Raw genomic sequence first — 25126 nt, 5'->3', positions numbered from 1 at the left:
AGTATATACCCTTCGAACTTTGTTTATTTAAATTTAGTAGATTAATTAATTTTTTATATTTAATATATTATAGAATATATGATATTATATGTATTATATATCATATAGTGATTTCATATATAAATACTATAATGTATAGTATTAGTATTAGTATATGCTAATTTTAATATCAAATAGTACTATATTATCATATAGTATATACTAATCATATATAAAAATATCATATAATATATGAGTATATGCTATATGATAATATACTATATTATATAGTATTATAATATCATATATCATATAATATCATATAATATATACCTTATTATAATATATCATATATCACTATCATATAGTTTTTGCATAAAAATATATCTTCAAGTGCACATAATCATAACAAGTAGTAAAATGTTTTAAAGAAAACGATTTTCGAACCCACATGGAATAATTTCGCTATTGAGTATTGAAATTGACTAAATTAATTACTATTTGGAAACCCAAAATTTAAAAAATAGTTTATCTAAATTAAACTGAAGAAAATAACATTAAAATGAAGATTTTAAAAATAATAATAATAGATCTAGACCATTTGATTTCACCTAACAAATCCCACACAATTTATTCTTCATTGTTATAGAATTCCAGTTATCCCAAGTTGATGATAGGAGTTCAATAGCACTGTCCCTTCGATTTTTTTTTTCGCTGTTGTGCTGAAACTCTCTCTCAAAACCCAGCATCTTTCAGACCGGCTAGAGGGGGGGGGAGCTTCGGCTCCTTCCCCCTTCACTCCTTCCCTCTCCCTTTCTGGTTTTCCTTTGTATTTTTGTTTTGTTTTTTTTCAATTTTTTTTTTCAGGCCAAATAAAGGGAGAATCGCCGTTCGTGATCTTCGGAGTCCCTATAGCAAACACGCGCCCCACCGGGAGGTTGCCCAGCCGCCGATCTACAGGTCCACTGAACACGGCTCCAACCGGAGTGGAGCGTAGCCTGCATGCGCGGGACGAAAATTTCGGAGCTCGTCTGCGCGTGGCCCTCCTGAACTGGCGACTCTGGATCTTCCAAGACCGACCGTCGGTTTTCCCTTCTGAGGCGTTTGTGCACTATTTTTCTCTTTTTACAGTGTTTTTAATGTAATTTATTTTTGCATTATCTTTATTTTCAAGAAAACAAAAAACCCAAAAATATTTGTCCCTTCGGACTTAGGTCCAAAGGGTGTTGTCCCCCCTCCGCTTAGTCGGTGATGTTTGGGGTTTGGTTTCTCCATACCTCGTCCAGTTGGGTATGGAGTTTTGTGTTTGGTTACTGCAAACTCTGTCAGAAACAGAGTTGTGCTATCTCTTAGACTTCGATTTTTAGAGATAAGTCGTCTGGACTAGACCATGTCAGTCACAATGGTGTACTGGGATTCTACTAACGTTTGTAATTGACTTGTTGTTTAAAGTCAAATTTGTATGTCCTCTTTAAATGAATGGAATGAGATCCGTTTTATCAAAAAAAAAAATTTGATGATAAAAATTCCTTAACTATTCAATATTTTCTCTCAAACAATATCAAAAATATATCCAACTAATAACTCCATATCTTTATGTGAATATAAAAAATTGGAGACTGATTAAGTGCTTTAGATTTTTCTTGAAAATCACACTAATCATGGAAAAGTATCTATATTTTCGTTCAACTAATGGTGTTTAATCCTAGAGCTTTAATCACAAATCACCTCTCAGTCTCATTACAACCCAAAAGATCGAACAGTAGTTAGCTAGAAAATTGTAAGCATTAAGAATAAGGAATAAACACTCAATCATGAAAATATTGAAAATAAAATAACTTGGAATATAAAATGTGTGTTCAATGCTAGGTTACGTCAAAACTCTAGAAAATAGAATTAGTTAATAATGAAACTGGAAAGAAAAATAATAAAATTAGTATTCTTCGTTGGAGTCAGTTGATGAAACATACAGCTCATGCTTCTGCTTCCCCAGATCTGCCTCATCAAAATAAAATTAAAGAAATAATCTATGGAATAATATTCAACTCTAAAACTCTGCCTTCCCTCTCTGACTCAGCCTCCACTCTCTTTATAGAAGAAATTCTTTTGCGTCCTTGTTGGCCCCTTTCTTTCTTATATTTGTTTTTCTCTTTTCTAGCCGAAAACACGGTTCCAGATTCCTGCTAAGTGATTCCACCAGGCAACTTTTTTTCCCCTTCAATTCTTTCTTTTCTTATTTTCTTGCATGCCTTTTTCATCCAACTTCTCTAAAATGGAAGATTCAGTGACATGCGGCTTGATTTACAGAGTTCGGGATTTGGTGGTCTACAGTAGATTGATCCCAGTTGTGAGGAATTATCCCATCGGGTAGATGCCATGTGCGCTGAATAAAACTGGTCTTCTCGCCTACCGAGTAAACAGACTCCCGATCGGGATTATAGAACCCTCTCGCCGACCTACCGAGCGGTAAAACTGCTCGCCTTTTGTCTCATTGTTGCCCATGATGTCGTTTAGATTGGTCGGTTAGACTAGTCTCCCAATCTAAACGCTTAGAGCCTTGTCACCAAGTCTTCCCGCCTTCTGGTCGCGAGTTTCCTCCCATACAGAGAAGTATGTCTTCTCGCCTTTGGGTGAGAGAAATCTCTTTGCTGCCCACGGGACAAGGCTCCTTACCCAAATCTCATCGGCTCTCTTTAGATCTCGCTGCTTTCATCAGTCTGGATCCGTTGTTTATTATTTTGTACCAAAATACTCTCATTTCGCACTAAATCTTCTCATTCCTTTAAATCCAAGAACATAAAAGAAAATTATCTAGAAATAAAATAAAATAACATAATTGAAGGAAAACTGACACTTTCATAATTAAAAGAGTAATAAAATCACATAAAAATCAAACTTATCAAATAGCCCCAAACTTAAGTTTTGCTTGCCCTCGAGCAAAGAAGAAAATAAAAGACAATTAAAACAAGCATTGGTTTGATTCATAAAATTTATTGCCTCAAAGATTGTCTAAAGTCTATAATTCAAGATCAATCAAGTCCAAAAGTGAATTCAAAACTCAATTCCACTGCATTATCCATCCCCACATTCATGCATACCCATCATTCTCATTTCATCATTAGCTCCCCAGATAGTTTTATGCAAACAAGTAAATAAATAATGGATCTCTAAAAACTGCATAGACTTGCTTTTCAAATCAATCTCCCCTAATGTAGAACAAAAACTATTACCAGGGATCAATATGTCTTTATTAAACTTGTAATATAAGGCTAAGATGAGGGCTACAAAGAAAATGTAGGATTCAAACAAAGCAAGAGAACTTAAGTTTGAACATAAATAGAGCATTCTCACTTCTAACACAAACATCTCTTCTCAAATTTTGTAAATCTCTCAACATACCTCTCTTTATTGCACTTTAAAGTATCTATCTATTTACCCCTCTATTCAGCAGATCAGATTTATTTTTGAAATATTCCATTCCTTTTCGATTGCCTATGTGGATGACTCTCATCAGCCTTTTCTTGTTAGCCACACAGTAGACGAGTTGACTTTTTACACCCCCAAACTTATGATGTTGATAATATTACTAGAATTATTTTACTTGTACACCTTCTACCTCTCTTGCCTTTCATGCTCTTATAAGTCTGTAACTTCGTGTAAACTTAGTTCTCTTGAAAGGTAAGGATATCAGTGCTTAAGCTCAAATAGGGTAGGGAATATGAGGTTTACAAGAAAGAAAAATATAAGGTCAAAATATATTTCAATAAAACTCAAAGGGGTGACTAGAGATAAAGAGAATAAACATGTAAGCTTGAAAGGCTCAATCGGTCCAAAGAATGCTTGGATCATTTTTCCAGTAATATTTTGTCTAGGATTTCGTCTCGAGTGTATTCAAACAAGTTCTAGAGTAAGTTGAGACCATAAAAATTCACAAAATTCACAAAAAATTTCTCTAGGTACTCGAAACAATTAATGATCTTAAGAGACATTTATTAAATATAGGAAATATCAAATCAATTAAGATCAAGTAAATAATAATTAACTAGACCCAATCAATGAGAATTTTTCCTAAACATTATAATCAATTTCAATCATATTGTTAACATAGGCCTTTTTTTTATTCATCAAACCATATTATTTTTATCATCATTTTTTTTAAAGAAATAATATCATTTCTCCCCAAAATTAAATATCACATTGTCCTCAATGAGAAAAAGGAAGAAAAATTAAAGCAAAGAATGGGAGAATGTAAGAGATGCTCCCTTGATTTTTTTTTCTTTGGTCTTCTAATTGATTATTTTACAGGAATGTGCAGCCGTGTAATCCTTGGAGATCTCCCAGGCCTCTTCGTTCCTTAAATTTGATGGAAGCAGTTTGAGTTCAAGTTTGAGTGGTTCCTTATATGGTGGCTTTGAGAATTTAGCTCCAAAAGTCTCGTCGGCCATTACCACGTCTCGGTCATTTATTTGAAAATAAGAATGTACCTCGGAAGGGAATTCCAAATATTTAAATACGTCATAAGTGACCTGCTCATCGCCGACCCTTAAAATGAGTTTTCCTTTCTGGACATCAATTAAGGTTTTCCCTGTCGCAAGGAAAGGTCGGCCTAGTATCAAAGGGATCTCCTCATACTCCTCCATATCGAGTACAATGAAGTCGATCGGGAAGATGAACTTATCAACTTTCACCAGTATGTCCTCAATGAGTCCTCTTGGGTATTTAATGGATCTGTCCGCCAACTGTAGAAAGATGATGGTCGACTTTGCTTCTCCAAGACCTAGTTCCTTAGGCGGCAACTTCTTTTGTATAATTGCACTACTCTCCTTGGCTGCCAACTATAGAGAGAACTGATTATTAATCTTGTTTTTTCTTAATCTCTGCGGAAAATGAATTGGTGGATCATAAATTGAAAGATAATAAACTCCCTTGATTTCTTGGGTTTTGTAGCCCCTTTATTCTCCTTAGTCTTCTTAGCTTGCTGGTCGGTTGCATTGTGATCGGTTTTCACCTCGTCCATGGTTTCCTTCTTCTCAGACTCCACATTTTTGGTAGCTTGTTCATCTCGCTCGATATTTACCGACTAGTCATATGTCCACCCACTTCTCAATGTTATGGCTTTGACATGTTCCTTTGGATTGGTCACAGTGTTGCTCGGTAAAGTCCATGCTGTCCTCTCAGTAAGCATGTTTAAGAGCTGACCGATTTGTGCCTCAAGATTGCGAATTGAAGTCAAGTTGTTTTGATTCACCATATCTGTCTTTTGCATGTACTTCATGATCATATCTTCAAGTGTCGGCTTCTTCTCTTGCTGTGGAAACTATTGAGGTGGTCTAGCTGACACTTGATTATTATTCCATGAAACATTAGGGTGATTTCTCCATCTAGGATTGACCGTATTTGAATAAGCATTATTTTGACGTTGGAAATTTGACACGTAATGGGCTTGTTCATAACTCGGTTGGGCAAAATGATTCCCACTTGTCAATCTACACTTGAATAATTTCCTGCGCAATGATCACAAACAACAATAGTTTGAATAGCATTAAAGTTCAGCTTACCTATTTGCTATGATAGATTTGCCACCTGAGCCGTCAATGTGGTAATAGCATAATTTTTGAATGCTTTGTACTCCTTGTCAACCATTTTAAATTTAGATGCGATGATCTATTTATTTTTCTCTTTATTGATTCGACGTAAGGTTCTTTCAATCATGGCGACCTCTTTCTTCTTCTCTTTATTGTATGCATTGTTCTCTCTTTTTTTTTTTAAATAAAATAAAATAAAATCCAAAGTCGTAAAAATGTAGCTGGTTTGCATAAAAATATATTTGCAATTGCACATAATCGTAACAAGTAGTAAAGTGTTTTAAACGGTTATCGAACCCACAGGGAATAATTATGCTATTAAGTATCGAAATTGACTAAATTAATTACTATTTGGAAAACCAAAATTTGAAAAATGGTTTATCTAAATTAAATTGAAGAAAATAACATTAAAATGAAGATTTTAAAAATAATAAGAATAGATCTAGACCATTTGACTTAACCTAGCAAATCCCATACAATTTATTTTTCTTTGTTATAGAATCCCAATTATCCCAAGTTGATGATAAAAATCCATTAACTATTCAATATTTTCTCTCGAATAATACCAAAAATATATCCAACTAATAACTCCATATCTCTATGAGAATTTAACTAATTGGAGACACATTTAGTTCTTTGAATTTTTCTTGAAAATCATACTAGTCGCGAATATCTCTACTTTCGCTCAACTAATAGTGTTTAATCCTAGAGCTTTAATCACAAATCACCTCTCGATTTCATTGCAATCCAAAAGATCGTACAATAGTTAGTTAGAAAATTGTAAGCATTAAGAACAAGGAATAAATACTTAATCATGAAAATATTGAAAATAAAATAACTTGGAATATAAAATGTGTGTTCAATACTAAGCTACATCAAAGTTCTAGAAAATAGAATTAGTTCATAATGAAACTGAAAAGAGAAAGGATAAAACTAGTATTTTTTATTGGAGTCAGTTGATGATGCATGCAGCTCACACCTCTGCTTCCCCAGATCTACCTTCTTGAAAGAACTTAAAAGAAATAATCTTTGGAGTAATATTCGACTCTAAAACTCTACCTTCTCTCTTCACTCAGACTCCAATCTCTTCATAAAAGAAATTCTTCTGCGTCTTCGCTGGCCCCTAGCTTTCTTATATTTGTTTTTCTCTTTTCCAGTCGAAAACATAGTTCCGGATTCCCGCGTGAGTGATTCCACCAGCCGACTTTTTGTCCCATTCAATTCTTTCTTTTCCTATTTTCCTGCATGTCTTTTTCGTCCAGCTTCTCTAAAATGGAAGATTTTGTGATATTCGGCTTGATTTACAGAGTTTGGGATTTGGTGATCATCAACATATTGATCCCGGTTGGGAGGAATTGTCACATCGGGTAGATTCCGTGTGTGCTGAATAAAACTGGTCTTCTCGCCTACCCAGTAAACAGACTTCTGATCAGGATTAGAGAACCCTCTCGCAACCTACTAAGTAGTAAAGCTGCTCGCCTTTTGTCTCGTTGTTGCCCATGATGTCGTTTAGGTTCGTTTTTTAAGTTGGTCGGTTAAACTAGTCGCCCAATCTAACCGCCTAGAGTCTTGTCGCCAAGTCTTCCTGCCTTCTAGTTGTGAGTTTCCTCGCCTACAGAGAAATAAGTCTTTTTGTCTTTGGGCAAGAGAAATCTCTTTGCTGCCCACAGAACAAGACTCTTTGTCCAAATCTCGTCGGCTCTCTTCAGACCCTCTGTCTCTCATTGGTCTGGATCTGTAGTCTCTTATTTTGTACCGAAATGCTCTCATTTCGCACTAAATCTTCTTATTCCTTTAAATCCAAGAAAATAAAGAAAATAATATAGAAATAAAATAAAATCAATAGAATTGAAGGAAAACTGACACTTTTCATAATTAAAAGAGTAATAAAAGTCACACTTATCGTATAAAATTATATATATATTATATTATAGTACTATAGAGTATGTGTTATATTCTCTATATTATATAGTCATATAGCAAGTTATATACAAGTTATATCACTAGATCACTTGTTATATACTAAAGAGATATAACACGTGATGTATGTTATGTTATATCACCATATCACTATACTATAGTATCATTGATATATTAACAAGTTATACTATACCTTAACTAATATACCATACTAAACTATAATACCCTATACTATACTAAATAATACTATCATATAATAATATACTTTTATTTTTTATTTATTATAATAACAGACCAAATTTCATTCATTAAAAGAGGACATACAAAGTTGACTTAAAAACAAACCAGTTACAAACCTTAATAGCTTCCCAACACACTTTTGTAGTTGACATGTTCTAGTCCAGACGACAGATCTCTAAAGGCCTAAGTCTAAAGATAGCATAACTCTGTCCACGACAGAGTTAACAACAACTGGGTGACAAAACCGCATACCCCGACTAAGCCGAGTAGGGTGCACCAACCCCACCATAAGAACCACCTAAGCGGATGGGGGGACCACTCCATTTGGACTACGGTCCGAAGGCACTATTTTTTTAGATTTTTATTTTTCAAAAAAGTAAAGACAGGAAGCGAAATAAAATACAATGGGAAAATACTGCGAAAACTGGAAAAATAGTGCTCCAAGAGGCTGCTGTGGTGCGTGCAGTACAAGCGCCACTTTGGGAGGAAAACCGACGGTCAATCTTGGAAGTCTCAAACTCACAAACCTAGAAGCACCGTGCGTGGCATCGACAAAGGGCTTCCCGGTGGTGCTTGAGAGCCACGCTCCGAACGTCTTCGAGAACTTCAACTAGCGCGTGCGGGCTACTCACCGCTCTGTTTGGAGCCGCATTTGGTGGTCCTGAAGATTGATAACTAGGCAACACCATGAAGGGGCGCGTGTTGGTCTGTGATTCTCCCTTATTTGGCCTGAAAAAGTACAAAAACACAAAACATAGCAGTACACAAAGGGGGAGAGAGGGGGGAGAGAGGGAGGGAGGGGGAAGGGAGCCGAAGTTCCCACCTCCTCTAGCCGGATTTGTAGTGAAAGTTTAGAGAGAAGGGAGAGTGTTTTGGTCTAGAGAGAATAGAGGCTCTGGAAAGCCATATAATAATATACTAAACTATACTATACTACTATAACTTCTTAATACTATAACTTATAATACTATAACTTGTTAATATACTATACTGTAAATTATAATTCTATACTATAACCTGTTAATACTATAACTTATAATACTACAACTTGTTAATATTCTATACCTTAATTAATATACTATACTATATTATATTATACTAAACTCTTTAATACTATCATATAATAATATACTAAACTATATTAAACTAATACTTTTTTTTTATGACAAATATGCTAAACTAATACTAATACTATACTATACTAGACTACACTATAGTATAGTACACTACACTATACTAGAAACTATACTATACTATACTATACTAATAATAATACTATATACTATAATACTATAGATAAATAAGTTAATAACCATAAAAATTACTATAACTATATAATATTTTTAGAATATATAAACTAATACTAATACTCTTCTAATACTGTACTATATAGTATGATAGTATATATCATAGTTTAGTATATCATAGTATATATATTATAAAATATATATGATAGTATAGTATATATATTATAATATATATATATATGATAGTATATATACTATAATATATACTATCATATATATTATAGTATTATACTATACTATTATTAATATAGTATTTATAATATATACTTATAAAATCTATCATGAGTATATAATATATATGTTATGATGTACCATAGCTCGAATGGTAGTACCTTACGTCCGAACATGATAGGAACATTTGAACGGGTTTTCTAGTGCCGAGTCACGTTCGAACGGTGGCTAGGGTTTTTGGTGGCTACTGAAATGAGGAATTTCTTCCGCCAATCCTTGAGCATCAGATTAAAGTCGAACGGTTCTTTATTACCGTTTGAACAATGTCACAAAAATCTTGTCAGCGAAAAGAATTGCACGCTGAAATTTATTTTTATGTTCGAACGTATATGTAAGGTGTATGAATGTTATAGATTTAAAAAAGGTGCAAAGGTGACAAATTTTTTCGCTATAATAAATGTTATTTTAATTGGAACGATGTCGTTTCAATTCAATGAACTTGTTACAAAGACATTTTGTCATCGTCATAAGCTAAAAAATAATAGGTCTGGGTTAAATACCACATATCACTTCAAGCACCACACACTTTTCATTTCAGATTTCTTCTTCGAATTCCATATAGTGTTGAGGTATTTGAGTGGCTTTTGTCTTCAAAAACTTAGAGAGAGAGAGAGAGAGAGAGGTGCTCACACTTGGATTTAGAGAGAGAGAAAGAGAGAGAGATAGGGATAGAGATAGGGAGAGTTTTAAGAAAGGGTTGCACATGAATTTTTCTAAGAGTTCAGCTTTGGTAAATATCTATACACCTTAACTCATGTTCTTCATTGTAAATGTTAGATGTTTACTAATTTTATTGTATCCCCTAAATGTTGTAAGGATAAAGCGCTTACCACTAGGCCAAAAGCAATTACTATTAGCAGAGGTGCAACTTTATTTTCTTATATATTTTGGCAGTGTAGAGCCTCACATCTATACGTGATGTGGGCGAGCATGAGGAGCTTCGTAGTGCACACAAGGTGCACCTGCGAGTTGGGCTGTCAAGCACTGATAGACTCCCCTAAGTCCAGCGAGTCCCTAAGGGAGATTGCTGAATCCCATAATCCAACAATCTCCCCCCCAGTGACACCCTGGACCTCACTCTGATATCACTTGTTAGAATCAAACGCTTACCATTAGACCAAAAGCAATTGTTGTTAGCAGACGTACAATTTTATTTCCTTATACACTTTGACAGCGCAGAGCCCCACATCTATACGTGCTGCGGGTGAGCATGAGGGGCTTTGCAGTGCGCACAAGGTGCATCGGCAGATTAGGCTGTCAAGTACCGATAGACTCCCCTAAGTCTAACGAGTCCCTAAGGCTCATCGCTGAATCCCATAATCCGACATTGGTGGAGGTCTTTTGTGTTTATTGGATTGTTTGGAGTTGCATTGAAGGTAAAATCTTTGATTTCTACTTATTATAATATATATCTATATTTTTCCATGATACATGATTTGTGTTTGTGAGTAATCACTAGGTTGATTTGTGTTTGGTCGTCTATATATATTTGTTGATGTTATTTTTCTTTCGAGTCTAAAAATTGGGTTGAAACTGTTCGAACAGTATCTGTTACCATTCGAACAGTATCTGTTACAGCAAAACAGTATCTGTTACATGCAAACAATATATGTTTCATTCAAACAATCATTCTTGAATTTCCATTATAGATTGCATAGAACTATAATTAAGTTACTAATTAAACTCCAAAAATTTATTTTAAATTATCACACAATAGATCTTCATAATAATAAACATAATGAGAGTATAATTAATACTTGAAAATAATAGACAATAGGAGCTTAAATAACAAAACAGAACAAAATGGGAGGATAAATAACACAATAGAACACAATAACACAAGGATCAATTGCAGAAACATATATTGATGATGAGTGACGTACATTCTGTTCCAAATACTTCCACGGAATTGACACATGGTTTGATCGACTGGAAAGAAACTTTGATGTTGACCATGTAAGACAACAAAATGGGCTTTATGTGTTTTCCCAACAAGTACGTCCACTTGGTGTAGCGCGTGGTTATGATTTGTGTAGAAGAGAGTTCGAGAAAGTTTAGTGGTACATGCTGAACAATTGCCCTGACATAGAGAGCCACTTAAAGTAAGTTTTCATTATTTATTATAATATTGTGATTTACTTAAAAAATTATAAGCATATAAATTATTTGGTAATCTTCAATTTAAGTAATTATATTAACGTGCTCAAAGAACCGAGAGTAAATGATATAAACTAGAAACATGAAGATGAGTTCCCGAAATAGTTTGAACAATAGGTAATGACATTACATATGTGAGTTTGAATTACCAAAAAAATATATTGATTGTTTTTTTTATGAATGTTTATGTTTTATTCAATATGTAAGTTTTACAAATGCATGCGAGTAATCCAAAAAATATATCGGACGAACTGTATACATTGGGGTGGCCCTTTAAGATGCGCTGCTCGATATTCTACATGTATTTCTCGATAAAGTAGGTATCAAATAATGGATTGAGAATTCTATAGGAAAATATAAAATAGTAGTGTCTTAGTTGAAAGAAGTCATGACGGATAAAACATTTATTTCTATGGAGTTATTGTCGATATAATTGGAATGAGATATTTGAGGGAGCTTGTGGTGTATCTGTTTAAGTGTGATTAGTGGGATTTAAGCAATCCTATAGGGGGAGTCTGCGATGATGAAATTTTTTTGAGTATTAATACATAAAAAAAAATGGTATGAAGACGATGCTTTTATTTTGACTTCCCAAGCATCTCAAGTATTCTACTTAGATGATCTCGAGTTAGGAAATCAATGGCGAGTAGTACAAAAGTTTTCTACAAGAAATATATATGATGTTATCTCTGAGGCGGAACGACAAGATGAAGAAGAAGAGAGTCAACCTATCTTTAACTTGTTTGTGGATTTGAGCCAGTATGAGATGATTCCATTACATAGGGAAGATATTGAGATTGAAATTGTTGATGCGACAGTGGAACAAAATGTTGAGTCATCTAAAGTATCTATAGATCATGAGGGTGAATAGTCAAATGAAACTAATGCAGATGATTGACCAATTTTGTATTCACATTACATTTTATGAAAAATCTTTTATGTAATGAATATATTAGTATTTCAAAATTATGCCACCAAAGGGAAGGAAATTTTTATCCCATCTCCACCTGTTCGTAGCTCTCCGTTTGACTCACCACTAGAGATTGACTCTACAAAACGAGGTAAAATTCTAATAATCATTTTGTTTTAATTAAGGTCATAAAATAGACATATTACATGTTTCTAACCATAATTTACTTCATTTCTATAACGAATATTATATTTAATAAAGTTACCAGTACTATCCCGTCCAGGTCGAGATACTACTAGAGGCATGATATTGGAAAATATCATAAAGTGTATAAGATTAATGTTAACATTACGAACATACCAGAGGCGAATGACAACCATCAGCTTGACTTGCATTGCATGTGGGTGCTCTTATACGAACTTATACACTTTTGGCTAAGAGTTCATGGCAGAAAATCCCCCAAGATGTGGAAGAGCTTACCAAGAAGCATTATTTGGTAATGTTTAAATGATTGATTTTATTAATATTATTTAATATGTATGCAAAATCTACAATATTCTGGGTGATAATATCTTTGTGTATATATTTTTTTAAGGACGAGTTTAAACTAAATTTTAGTCTAAGTGAGGAGCGGAAGACTGTCAATGAGCTTATATGTAATGCATTATGCAAGTATAAGGTAAGGTGTCATGAACATTATAATAAGTTAGAAAACAGGGCATACGCCAACATCCTTTTCAGGATGTCCGACCTTCCGATTGGAAAACATTTTGTGACATATTTGAGGATCTATCATATAAGGTAAATCAAATAAATCTTTATGTGTCCTATTTGTAATTTTCATTTCTTAATATAGATCTAGTTACCAATTGTGATCTGATAAAATTATATGCTGCATCACATACTGATCTTAATGGAAAGTGGACTCATCTCGATGCTTGTGAAAATTATGTAAATATTATAATCCATTTTAATTAAATATATTGGAATATTTGTGATGATATTAATTCTTTCTCTTGTGTGTAGGATAAAATGGCTGCCCTAAGTGCTGAATTTGCGTCAAATCAAAATTCATCAACAAGTGATGTTGAAATTTTTACACAAGTTCTGGGTCAATGTTCAGGATATTTGAGGGGTTTGGGTTGCTGTGTAAAGCCTTTTAGGTCTTCCTCATTGTCCGAGTTTGCCTCTAACACCTTTAAACTGTTAGAGAAAGCCAAATTTCAAGATCAAAGAATTGACTATAAGAGCACTGGCATTGGACTCATCAAATGAGTCCAATGTCCATAATTTGAAGAATTTCACTCAAAATACCCGGCATTGGATTCACCTTTTTCTTAAATATCAAGCTTTTAGCTACAGTGAACTCTCCTTTATCGCCAAACTTGGCGACCTACTATTCAACATCTATCCGGTTATTTTATTACGAAAAAATTATTTCGCACGCAAAGTCGTTCTCTCTTCCCTCTCTATTATGCTTTCTTCCTCTACCCCGAAATCCCCAAATCCCCAATCCCTTTCGATTCCTCTCCTTTCTTTCTTCCTCTCCTCTCCTTTTCTTTCTTCCCGAATTGACACATCTCCAGTTCTTTCTTCCCCCTCTTCTCTTCCTTCTTCCTCTACCCCAGAATCCCGAAATCCTCAAATCCATTTCCGATTCTTCCTCTCCCTTTCTTTCTTCCTCTCCTCTCCCTTTCTTTCTTCCCGAATCTGGCAAACCATTCGGTCTTCCCTCTCTTCTCTGTTTTCTTCTCCACCCCGAAACCCCCAAATCTTGACTTCCCGTTTCGATTCTTCCTCTCCCTTTCTTTCTTCCGCTCCCTTTCTTCCTCTCCGTTTCTTCCTTCCGTTTCCTCCTGTTTTTCCCAAAGCTTGTATCATAAACTTTGCCGAGAAAGTGACCCGTTCATCTTCGTGAAGCAGATGTTGAAGTTCGTACGAGGTGTTTCAGGTGAAACAGGACCTCCATCACCTCCATAGGCACACCGTTGCCGATCCTTTCTCCCTTTGCTCCGAACGTTCTCCCTCTCCGTGAGTTCACTCTCTCATATATATATATATATATTAATCATATATGCATGTATGAAAAATTTTGCATGATCATTTATATGATTTTATATGACCTTTTTCTTGGGGATGAATTGATTTTGTATGAATTTATATGATCTTTATGTCGTCAAAGATGGTGGAGGAGGGGATTCGGCCCCATTTCTAGGGGGCTGTCAATGTTCTCTTCTTGCCCAGTTTTACTGATAAAAGGGCTGGTGATGAACCTGCCGTCCATGCCTAATATTCAAGATATATGCTGGATATAGAGCTCTCTGTATTTTACGTTTTGGTACTAGTACTGCCGAAGGTTATGAACAAACAAGTTTGCAACTTTAATGATTTTTTGGATAAACCTCAAGTTTTATTAGTCTTTAGGAAATCAAATTGCATGAAGTTTTGATTGTGTATATTAAGCCTAGACTGATTGTGTTGGATAAAATTAGGGGCTGTAACTTTGGCTGATTGTGCTGGATAAAATGTAAATATGAACAAGAATTTGGGCAGCCTGTCATGTGACTTTATTTTACAAGGAGTTTGTGATGCCCTGGATTGTGAAGGTGTTGTGTTAAATCCTTATATTGGGTGGGGCTGAATTGTAGAACTTTTGTATGAATGTTGATATGACTAGAACTTTTGTAGTATAGTGTAGATATGACTAGTCCTTTCTAAATTGTGACAGCTGTAGGAATTGTTTTATACATATTGTATTTTGGCAATGGAAGGTGGAAGATCATACCCATAATAAGTTGATGTTATGAACTAGAGTATTCTATATTGGTGACTCCATTGGGTTGTGGCTGTTATGAGATTTTTTTTTTTTTTTTGGTTGGTTTGGTAGAGTTGTATAATTGAAACCACTTTTTATGAAGGAATGGTATCATAAAATTTCCTATGGTTAGGGGTACCATTGTAACAAACCAATAAATACTTTCATACAAATAAAGTGCATCTTGTAATGTGAGGTCCGTGTGCCTATACTCGTGGAGTTGTGTATTTGAGTTGTATTTAGTGGCTGGGCAGCCACTATCTCTAATTCTGAACTTGCTGTTGTGTATTTGAGTTGTGTATTTGAGTTGTATTTAGTGGCTGGGCAGCCACTATCTCTAATTTTGAACTTGCATTCCAGTATTTGAGTTGTATTTAGTGGCTGGGTAGCAGTCAAGCATTTATGTTTGTTAAGAATTGTGACTAGGCAGCAGTCAAGAATTGTGACTCTTTTGTTGAGCTGTGTATTTGATGTATTCATTCAAGCATAAACTCATTCTCTCTTCATGATCTGGGCAGCCTATATGAACTTGCTGTGTATGAACTGCTAATTGTAATGATGTGTATGAACTTAACAGTTTAATCAAAATTAAACTTGGAAAACCAACATGCAACATGGTTTGATATTTTTTTAAAATGTGCTTCCACTGCTCTATTTTCTTGTGCTGCCTAGTATCTATTTTATTGTACTGCCTTGTATCTAATTTTTTGTGCTTATTGTGCTGCCTTGTATCTATTGTTTGATTCTTAAAGGATGGGCAGTCCATCTGAGGAGGATCCCTTCTTCACCACTCTCTTACAAAATGGAGGAGAAGGTTGCACTCCAACATATGAGCAATATTCTAATGTTATGATCCAAACAACTCCTCTTCATGGTGAAAAGAGGCCTCCTCCAAAAAAATTTCAGAGAGGTGCATCTTTCACTGTTGAGGAGGATAACTTACTTGTCTCCGGTTGGCTCAACATTAGCATTGATGCCATACGGGGTACCGATAAAAAATCCACTCAAATGTGGGACAGAATTTCTGAGTTTTATCACGAGTATAAAAAACCAAATATTGCAAATCGTTCGATAGGGTCATTGATCAATCGTTGGTCCATGATCCAAAAATGCACAAACAAGTTTTGTGCATTTCTAGCGCAAGTAGAATCATTGCACCCAAGTGGTGCAACCGAGCAAGACAAGGTATGTACCATTTTCCGTTAAATAATGTATTTTTTTTATCTATTATTTATTTTTTTGACAATATTCCTTCAATTTTTCAGATTGAAAAAGCTAAAATAATGTACAAAGAGATAGAGAAGGGGAATTTCACAGTGGAGTATTGTTGGTGTCAATTGAGACACGAACCCAAATGGCAGCAACACATGAACAATCTGAATACAAGGAGAAAACCACCCGATAAACGTCCAGCCAATGAGCAGTCTCTTGAAGTTCCCGATGACGTTCTGGAGGAGAATGTTGAGAGGCCTCCAGGCAAAAAACTTGAGAAAGATAACTTGGGGAAGCGGAAGGCCCAGGAATCATGTGATGCTAACTTCAACGGTGCGTTAGAAAAAATGACCGCTGATAGGCGACTGTTCATGGGAGAGAGGAGAGCATGGGTGACGAAGGCTGATGAAGTGAGAGGTGCACAACTAGAACTTGATAAGAGGAAGTTCGAGGCGGAGATCATGAGTAAGGATCTTTCTAATATGACCGTCATGCAAAAGCCTATTTCCTGAATATTCAGAAGAAAATTTATGAGGACTCTTTGAATAATTCCGAAGGTACATTCGACACATCTCCATCCATACCTCATGGAGGTGTGTAACTGTTGGTTCATTTACAACCCAAAATTCCAGTATTTAGTGGCTGGGCAGCCACATGTATATCCAAAACATGTGGTTGGGCAGCCACTAGTACTACTGAATGTTAGTTTTGTTTTAAATAGATGACTGGGCTTAGTTAATGATTAGAGACTTTATTTTGCCAGCCACTTGTTGGCTCATGTTAGTTGATGTTGTGGATTTTAGAGACTTTATTTTGTTGAGGCTGGATAGCCAGCAGTCTCTTGGCTCATGTTAGTTTATTTTGTTGATTTTAGAGACTTTATTTTGTTGATATGGACAGCCAGCAGTCTCTTGAATGTTGTTAGTTTATTTTGTTGATTTTAAAGACTTTATTTTGTTGATATGGACAGCCAGCAAACTCTTGAATGTTAGTTGATGTTGTTGATTTTAGAGACTTTATTTTGTTGATATGGATAGCCAGCAGTCTCTTGAATGTTAGTTGATGTTGTGGATTTTAGAGACTTTATTTTGTTAAGGCTGGACAGCCAGCAGTCTCTTGGCTCATGTTAGTTTATTTTGTTGTGGACTTCGTTCTCTTCTTCCCTCAGTTTGTTGCTAATCTGAATACTTAGAAACCTGGTACATTTTGTCACATTTTGACTATTCAATGATAAAAGTATATAGGACAAAACAGGATAGGATAAAATAAACCGAAGGAATGTGCATTCATATGTATCATACTTTGGCATATTAGCCAAATGAATGTGCATTGTCTTTTATATATTTTCTTAAAATGATAAAATAAACAATGCAACAATGATAAAATTAAAAATAAACAATGCAACCACAGAATGTGCATTGTCTGTTATATATTTTTTTTAAGCATCAATATGAATTTGCAATATTTCAAATGACATTCATATTCCAAAAAGCTTTAAAACAATATTCCAATAAAAAGCTTTAAAACAATAAACAACGACACATCATAACTAATAAACTTATTTAATAGTCATAAACAACAACAGTGAACTCCATGCATATTCCACGGGTACTCGACAATAAACAACGGCAATAAACTTCATAACTCGTAAATTATGAGCGGCCATGAAAATTCCATAAATGCTCGATAAGGTCAGCTTGGAGTTGAGAATGAGTGCCTCTATCTCTAATTCGATGATGTTGCGCAATGAACTCCATGAATTCAGGTATATTATCGCGTGAAATTGGCTCATGTGGAGTATCATCATTGGATTCGTAAATAAACTGGTCAGTCCCCGAGATATTGATGACGCTCATCTTCAACGATCATATTGTGCAAGATAATGCATGTGTACATAATGTCTTTTAGAACTCGGGGCTGAAAATACCTAGCAGGTCCACGCACAATTGCAAATCTAGCTTGGAGTACTCCGAAGGCTCGCTCCACATCTTTCCTTGCAGACTCCTGACAAGCAGCAAAATGTTTTTTCTTTTTTCCATGTGGAGCAGGAATTGTCTTCACTAATGTTGTCCATGAAGGATATATACCATCAGCAAGATAATATCCCATTGTGTATTCGTGACCATTGATTGTGTAGTTGCACGGAGGAGCATGACCTTCGGCCAACGTAGCAAAAACAGAAGATCGATCGAGTACATTGATGTCATTATGAGACCCAGGCAAACCAAAAAAAGCATGCCATATCCAAAGATCATAAGATGCAACAGCCTCCAAAATAATAGTTGGTTCATTTACGTGACCAGAGTACATACCTTTCCAAGCACTAAGACAGTTCTTCCATTTTCAGTGCATGCAATCAATGCTACCCAACATTCCTGGAAACCCACGGTTTTGTCCGACTTCTAGTAACCTCGCTATATCACTATTGGTTGGAGACCTCAAGTACTCACCCCCAAAAATTGACACGATCGCCTTTACAAATTTCTTCATACTCAACCGTGCGGTGCTTTCTCTAATTCTTACATACTCGTCTGTAAGATCTGCCGTAACCCCATATGCAAGCATCCTAATTACTGCAGTTATCTTTTGAAGGGAGGACAATCCAAGTCTCCCACTGGCGTCTCTTTTTTGGACAAAATAATCATCGTGAGCTTCAACTGCAGAATGTATGCGTAAAAAAAGATTACGATGCATTCGAAACCTCCTCCTAAATACGTTTGGCGGATATATTGACGGCTCAGCAAAGTAATCATTCCAAAGGCGCTCATGACCTTCCAATGGATTATGTCGGATGAACATGCGAGGTTGAGAATTACGACGACGTGAAGCAGATGCTCCCTCGGCTACATGTTGCTGTCTATGTAGGGCCATTGCTTGTATCATATACTCCTCGTGATCAAAATAATCTTCATCTTCCATATGATCAATACTCTTAAAGGGATCCATAGGGCATTGGGAGAATTGTGTATTTGATGGAATGAAAGAAGAAAGATTGGTTTTTGATGAGTGGGAAGTAATGAGAGGATGGATCTATTTATAGAGCTTAATCCGAGACTATTAGTTGTAACTAAAAAAATTGGTAAAAGAAGAATGGTTGGCACCATCTACTTGTTGGTTTCAAGAATTATAGATATGAATGCTTGATATTGTGCATGGTGGAATGAATGTGCTTGTTAGCTTTTAGAATTGTAGATGTGAGGTAGAGAAGAAGGGTTTGTGGAAGTGTTTGTTGATTTCAAAAATTTTAGATATGACAATTGGGTAGAAGAAATATTGGTAATATGTTTGTTGGATGAAAGAATTGTAAATGTGTTGATAAATTCTATATATGATTGTTGGGTAGAAGAATGGTTGTCAAAATGTGTTTGTTGGATAATTAGGTTGAGAAAAAAATTAATTCAAAAATAATAATTTAAGTATCAAATTAAATTATTAATTAACATATATTAGTGTAATTGTAAAATATATTATAAAAAATAAAAAATAATATTATTAAAAAAATAATATTATATTATTATTTTGATGAATCCAATGGCTAATCCAATGTGGAGTTATGGATAAGGAGGTTTTAGATATATGGAAAACATGTACTTTTCATCAAATTTTGAAGATGAATTTGATGAATCCAATACCAGTGCTCTAAGGCAGCATGAGTTAAAGACTCAATCGGCGAAATAAGAAGACATGGAGATACACATGAAATAACACGAACAACAACAAGATGAGTCCAGGAGAGAGGTGCAACACAAAATACAGATGCTTATGCAATAGTTCAAGCCTCCAACCAACTGATTTACATTATACCCACAGTTTTTGGGATCTATTTTTATATGAAGATGCTAGTACTACTATTTTATTTATTTAATTCACACTTATTAGACTACTTTTATGGGTATTGAACAAATTGTAATGTACTTTTTTAAAATACTATGTATGTCTATTTGGTTTTTCATTATTGGGTAAAATAAAATAGTTACTGTTCGAACGACCAAAAACCGTTCGAACAAAATAAATAAATCCATTTGAATATTGATACAAAACATTCGAATGTAATCGGTTTTACAATTTGTTTGTTCGAACAAACCTTTTCGAACAATGGTTTTAAGTATTGTTTGAACGTTCAAAGTGTACTTAAAACCATTCAAACAAAATCATCGAACATGAAATAAACGTTCGAACTTCATCTAATAACAAATCGTTCGATCCTATTATGGTCCGATCAAACGTCTTACTCAATATATTTAAACATATTTTATTGTTCGACCATCAAATTGTTTGTTCGAACGTTTCCTCATGCCTATTTGGTCGAATGGATTGGTATCGTTTGACCACTTACGAAAAATGCATTCGAACATATTTGGTGTTCGAACATCAAGTTTGTTTGTACCATTTGAACGTAATTCTAGGATGAAATTCTATCGTTACAAAAAAAATATTCTATTCGAACGTGATCTAACGGCTTTGGTCAAGTTCGTCCTAAAAGATGTTTTTTGGTAAAATATCTTTTGGGACACCGTTATTGGAACGACCTTGGGACTATTTTTTTTCGTCCCAAGAGATATTTTGGGATGAAATCACAGTTTTTTTTTTTATGAATTTTTTCTTCCTAAAAAACCACTTCTATTATAGTGCGAGCGCGTGTCGAGTAAACTTTTTGTCTGGAGTTTGCTCGATTCATTGTTATGCGTATGCCAAGCTTGTTATTCATCCATTGTTTTTTTTTTTTTTTTCGAGTTTTCTTAAACCAATCATCACTCAACAAGTTACCACACAATTTAACTGAGTATGTCACTTGAATACGCCAATACACTCATTTTACATTAACAATCTCCCCCTTTGACATTTTTGTGACAAAAACCTCTAACCTATATATGTAATGGACCTAATCCTATCAAACCCTCAACACAAAATACCGAAGTACAGGTGCAGTCTCTGAACAAGCTTCATGTGTTAAGGAACATTTCTGCAATCACTTAAAAAACAGGTAAACACACCAAATGCATAGAGATAAAACAAATATTCATACTTGTTCAACCAATGCCAGGTAACAAATCAGGAATCAAAGACTTCAAGCATAAACATAACATGCACATTTTGCATCAAAGATCATCATCATTAAAAAATAGTAAACACATCAGAGATTGTGTTTAATCAAGAAATAGAAAAAAATTTGTTTTCTAAAAGAAATTGTATTCTTCCTATTTATAACCAGCTTCCCTTAAGTATATCCTACTCCCCTACATATATACCACTCCCCCTACGAATATGCTACTCCCCCTTTTTGTCATGGAAGGAAAAAATCAATCAATGCCAAGATCATCATCAGCTGCTCCAATTGCTGGATGTGGGGACTAAATACTTTGATGGAGTTCATCTAGACATTGTGTCACCATCTTTTCAAGGCTATTGACACGAGTATCCAGGCAATCAAAGTGAGCATCTAGGAGGATCAAGGACCATCTCCAGGGTTGGCTAAGTGGAAGCTGGCACAGTTGAGGTGGATGGTGCATAAGTGGATGGTTAACTGTATGGTGCAGTAAGAGGTTCATTGTCCAAAACCGGACCAAACCAGACCTGTTACACCCTTAATATGCTATTGTTTGATTTCCATGATTGAAATTCGTGAGCTGGGTTTTGGAGATGAATCAGAGCTTCAAGGCTCAGGAATCACAAATGCCATCTGCGATGAGGCAGAGGCAGCAGCAGTTGGCTCTGAGGGCTTCAATGATGAGGAAGAACTTGCTCTTAATTTAGAAAAAAATTAAAAAAACAAAGTTATTAAACTAATAGATGGATAATCCAATGTGGAAATAAGTTTTAAGTGGAATAGCCAAATATAAAATGATGTGATATTATGCAAATCTTACATTTGTATTTTCATAATCCAATGATGATGCTCTTAGTACTTGTGTAAGAAGGATGAGTGTGCAACAAGGCAAGACCAGGCCTTTCTTACAAAGGTCTTATAGATTTTTTTAACTCCATACCCTACTCTTTGCAACCTTGTAACTCTCTTACCAGCCCTCTCCTTGGTTTGAAATCTAAACCCCAAAACTTGACTCATACACACATGCCCATTCCCATCGGTTTTGCCCCTCCATTCACACTTGAGTTGACCCATTTTTCAAGCAACGAAGACATGCTCTTTGTACCACCTCTTACACATACCCTGCCCTTCCACTTATACCGTTGTACTAGTCAGCATAGTCCCACCCTCAATTGCACTCACTTCACCTGCTCAACACATCACACACATAATTGGTTGCATGTTTCACATATACACAAATCTAAACTTGCAAGCAACCTATCCAAGACCCAAACCCCCTCATGCTACACATTGGCCTGCACAAAAGGAACTGCTCTCCCTCTCTTTTCAGTCCCCTCATGTCCCAGACACTTGCTTAAGTCAATCCTAACACACAAAGATAAACCAACAACTTTTGGTGAGGAACTGAGTGAAGGCAAGGGTGCAATGAAGTTTTTCTCTCCCTAGCCCTTTCCCACACCCACATACCCTCCCATTTCTTTTCGTTTTTCCTCTCTCTCTCTCTCTCTCTCTCTCTCTCTCACATACACACACACACACTTACTTTAGCACTTGTTCACACAAGAGGAAAAGAGCGTAATTCATTTTTGAGTCACAAACTGAGATGGTACAAGTGTGTGTTGAAATTGAGAGTTCTCTACCTTAGCCGAAAGCTTCATCTTTTGGTAAGCCTCATTTCCTTTTCTTTATCCTCTTCTATTTTGTGTAACTCTAACTTGAGAACATGTTAGCATGGAAGATAGAATGTTCTTCGTAAGTTTAATGATTGGTTCTTGGCAAAGATAGAATATGTTAAATTCGACTAGTGCAACAGAATTGATAAACAACACATGCTAGTTTCGAGATGTGGAGTTCGATGTTGTGGTTGTGTTAGTTAATTCATATGATAAAAATATGGCCATGAGGAATGTGAATATAGTGACTTAACATGATACTAAGCTCGGGATTAAGATGTGATTAAGTTCTAAACTTGGTTAAGTGTCCATTGGTTTGGAAATGGGCCTAAAATCACACTTAGTGAAACTTGGAGATTTTGAGTGTTTCGGCCATAGAGGGTGTCATGTAGTGGATACATGATTTCTTGATTTATAAGTCCAAAAATAGAATTATAATAGGAAATACATGAGGTTTGTAAAGTTTGGTTAAGTTTGGGGCCAAATTGCAATTATTGAAACTTTAGGGGCTTGTTTGCAAATTCTGAATAGTTAAGGGACAAATTTGCAAATAAGTGCTCTTAGAGTGTAGATTCTGATATTTTCCATATTAATGAGATTTCCTAGCTTTAGTATTTCTCTTGTTTCAGCCTGTGTCACTTTATTAAAGCACGAACTTTGTAACTTAGCTTCAAACTTACTTTGGATATATGCTAGTATGCTAGATAATATATGGCATGCAATGTGATACATTTTCTTTTTTATTTACATTCTCCTTAATATTTGATATATATATATATATATATATATATGCTATACCATGTTTTCATATATCATAAGCATGAATATCTATCATGAAGCATGCAATTCTGTCAAGAATTTCGAGTCGAGTATTAAAATTAAAACGATAAGATGGAGGATTATCCTAGTAGAACTTCCATGTCCAATCTAGAGTGAATAAAATGGAGTGAAATCTCTTGGGTTGACAATGAACCGCCAATAGGTTTTGAATAGGATTGAAAAGTTTCAGAGAGAAATTAAAAGACATCTAATGCTGGTGGGTATCGCTAATGACTCATGGTAACGGTAAATCCAAACTACCATGAGGTAAGACTCTATACTCACAGCTGGTGGACGAACCTATTATATCATTCAGTAACCAGCATGAACACACAGTTTATGGGGAACCATGGAGCATCCACCCTATGTAATAACAAGAATATGAATGAACAAAATTATTTTTGTGAAACAAGCATGTTATGAAGTACAAAAACTCTGATGTCGTTGAAGTTATGTTTTGCAAAAGCAAGCCCATGTCAATCATGCATACACGTCATGCTTTATAAATTGATGGTAGCTTAGTTGTATAACTTGTTGATATTAAAAATTCTCCCTGTGACAGTCCTAACTACCATTTCCACTCGAAATAGTAGAAGCTATGTTAGGTCAACATGGAGTAGAACATCCCTGCCTGGATGAGGTTGAATAGAGAGGGTTTAGACTTGGAGGAGCTCATGGAGATCAGACTCCAGTTTTTGAATGTCATCTTGGCACTGATCGTTGAGTTGGGCAAGCGACTTGATGTGTAGTTAAGAAACTACATAGGAGTCTATAATTAAGGAGTTCATACTACAGTACTATGTCTAAGTAAAGTCATGTTTGTATAGATGATAAACTTATCTACATGTTAATGTTATGAGTGATATTTTGGGATTTAGTCTATTCTGGTGCAACTTATATTTGAATAAAAACAATTTCATTGTAATTATTGCATATTGCTAGAAGTATGCTAGGTGCATTGCATGTTATTTATAATGAATGAAGGTATGTAATCTTCTGTTACATCTCTCGACGCTTTAATCTTCGTAAAATCCCAAGCAAATGTTGGAGAAGTCACAAAAAACCTTATGGACTATATTAATATCCAACCATTTCAAAATATATAAACATGATACCATCCGAAGTTGTAGGCAGCTTGGTTTACTTCAACACCCCACCCCAAAACATATATGGGGCAACTATTCTACGCTTAATTAGATGATTGATTTACTAAGCAGTCCAAGGAGCCTCA

The 25126-nt window shown here is 35.2% G+C and overlaps 3 protein-coding genes across 3 annotated transcripts; 1 reads left to right on the top strand and 2 right to left on the bottom strand.

Annotated features, from left to right (window-relative positions):
• Window positions 1-15897: 15897 nt before the first annotated feature.
• LOC118348867 (glutathione S-transferase T3-like) lies at window positions 15898-16868 on the top strand. The gene is made up of 2 exons (XM_035691395.1): window positions 15898-16329; window positions 16410-16868. The coding sequence occupies exons 1-2, from the start codon at window positions 15898-15900 to the stop codon at window positions 16866-16868; spliced, it is 891 nt and encodes a 296-aa protein (XP_035547288.1).
• Window positions 16869-18183: 1315 nt separating this feature from the next.
• LOC118348866 lies at window positions 18184-18666 on the bottom strand. The gene has a single exon (XM_035691394.1). It carries the CDS (start codon window positions 18664-18666, stop codon window positions 18184-18186), a length of 483 nt encoding a protein of 160 aa, XP_035547287.1.
• On the bottom strand, window positions 18195-19267 carry LOC108983845. Its single transcript, XM_035692583.1, has one exon. The coding sequence runs from the start codon at window positions 19237-19239 to the stop codon at window positions 18700-18702; it is 540 nt and encodes a 179-aa protein (XP_035548476.1). The 5' UTR covers window positions 19240-19267; the 3' UTR covers window positions 18195-18699.
• Between the last annotated feature and the right edge of the window lie 5859 nt (window positions 19268-25126).

This window comes from Juglans regia, chromosome 7, assembly GCF_001411555.2.
Source record: "Juglans regia cultivar Chandler chromosome 7, Walnut 2.0, whole genome shotgun sequence".
Lineage (NCBI taxonomy): Eukaryota > Viridiplantae > Streptophyta > Magnoliopsida > Fagales > Juglandaceae > Juglans > Juglans regia.
This window is presented reverse-complemented; position numbering and strand designations above follow the sequence as displayed.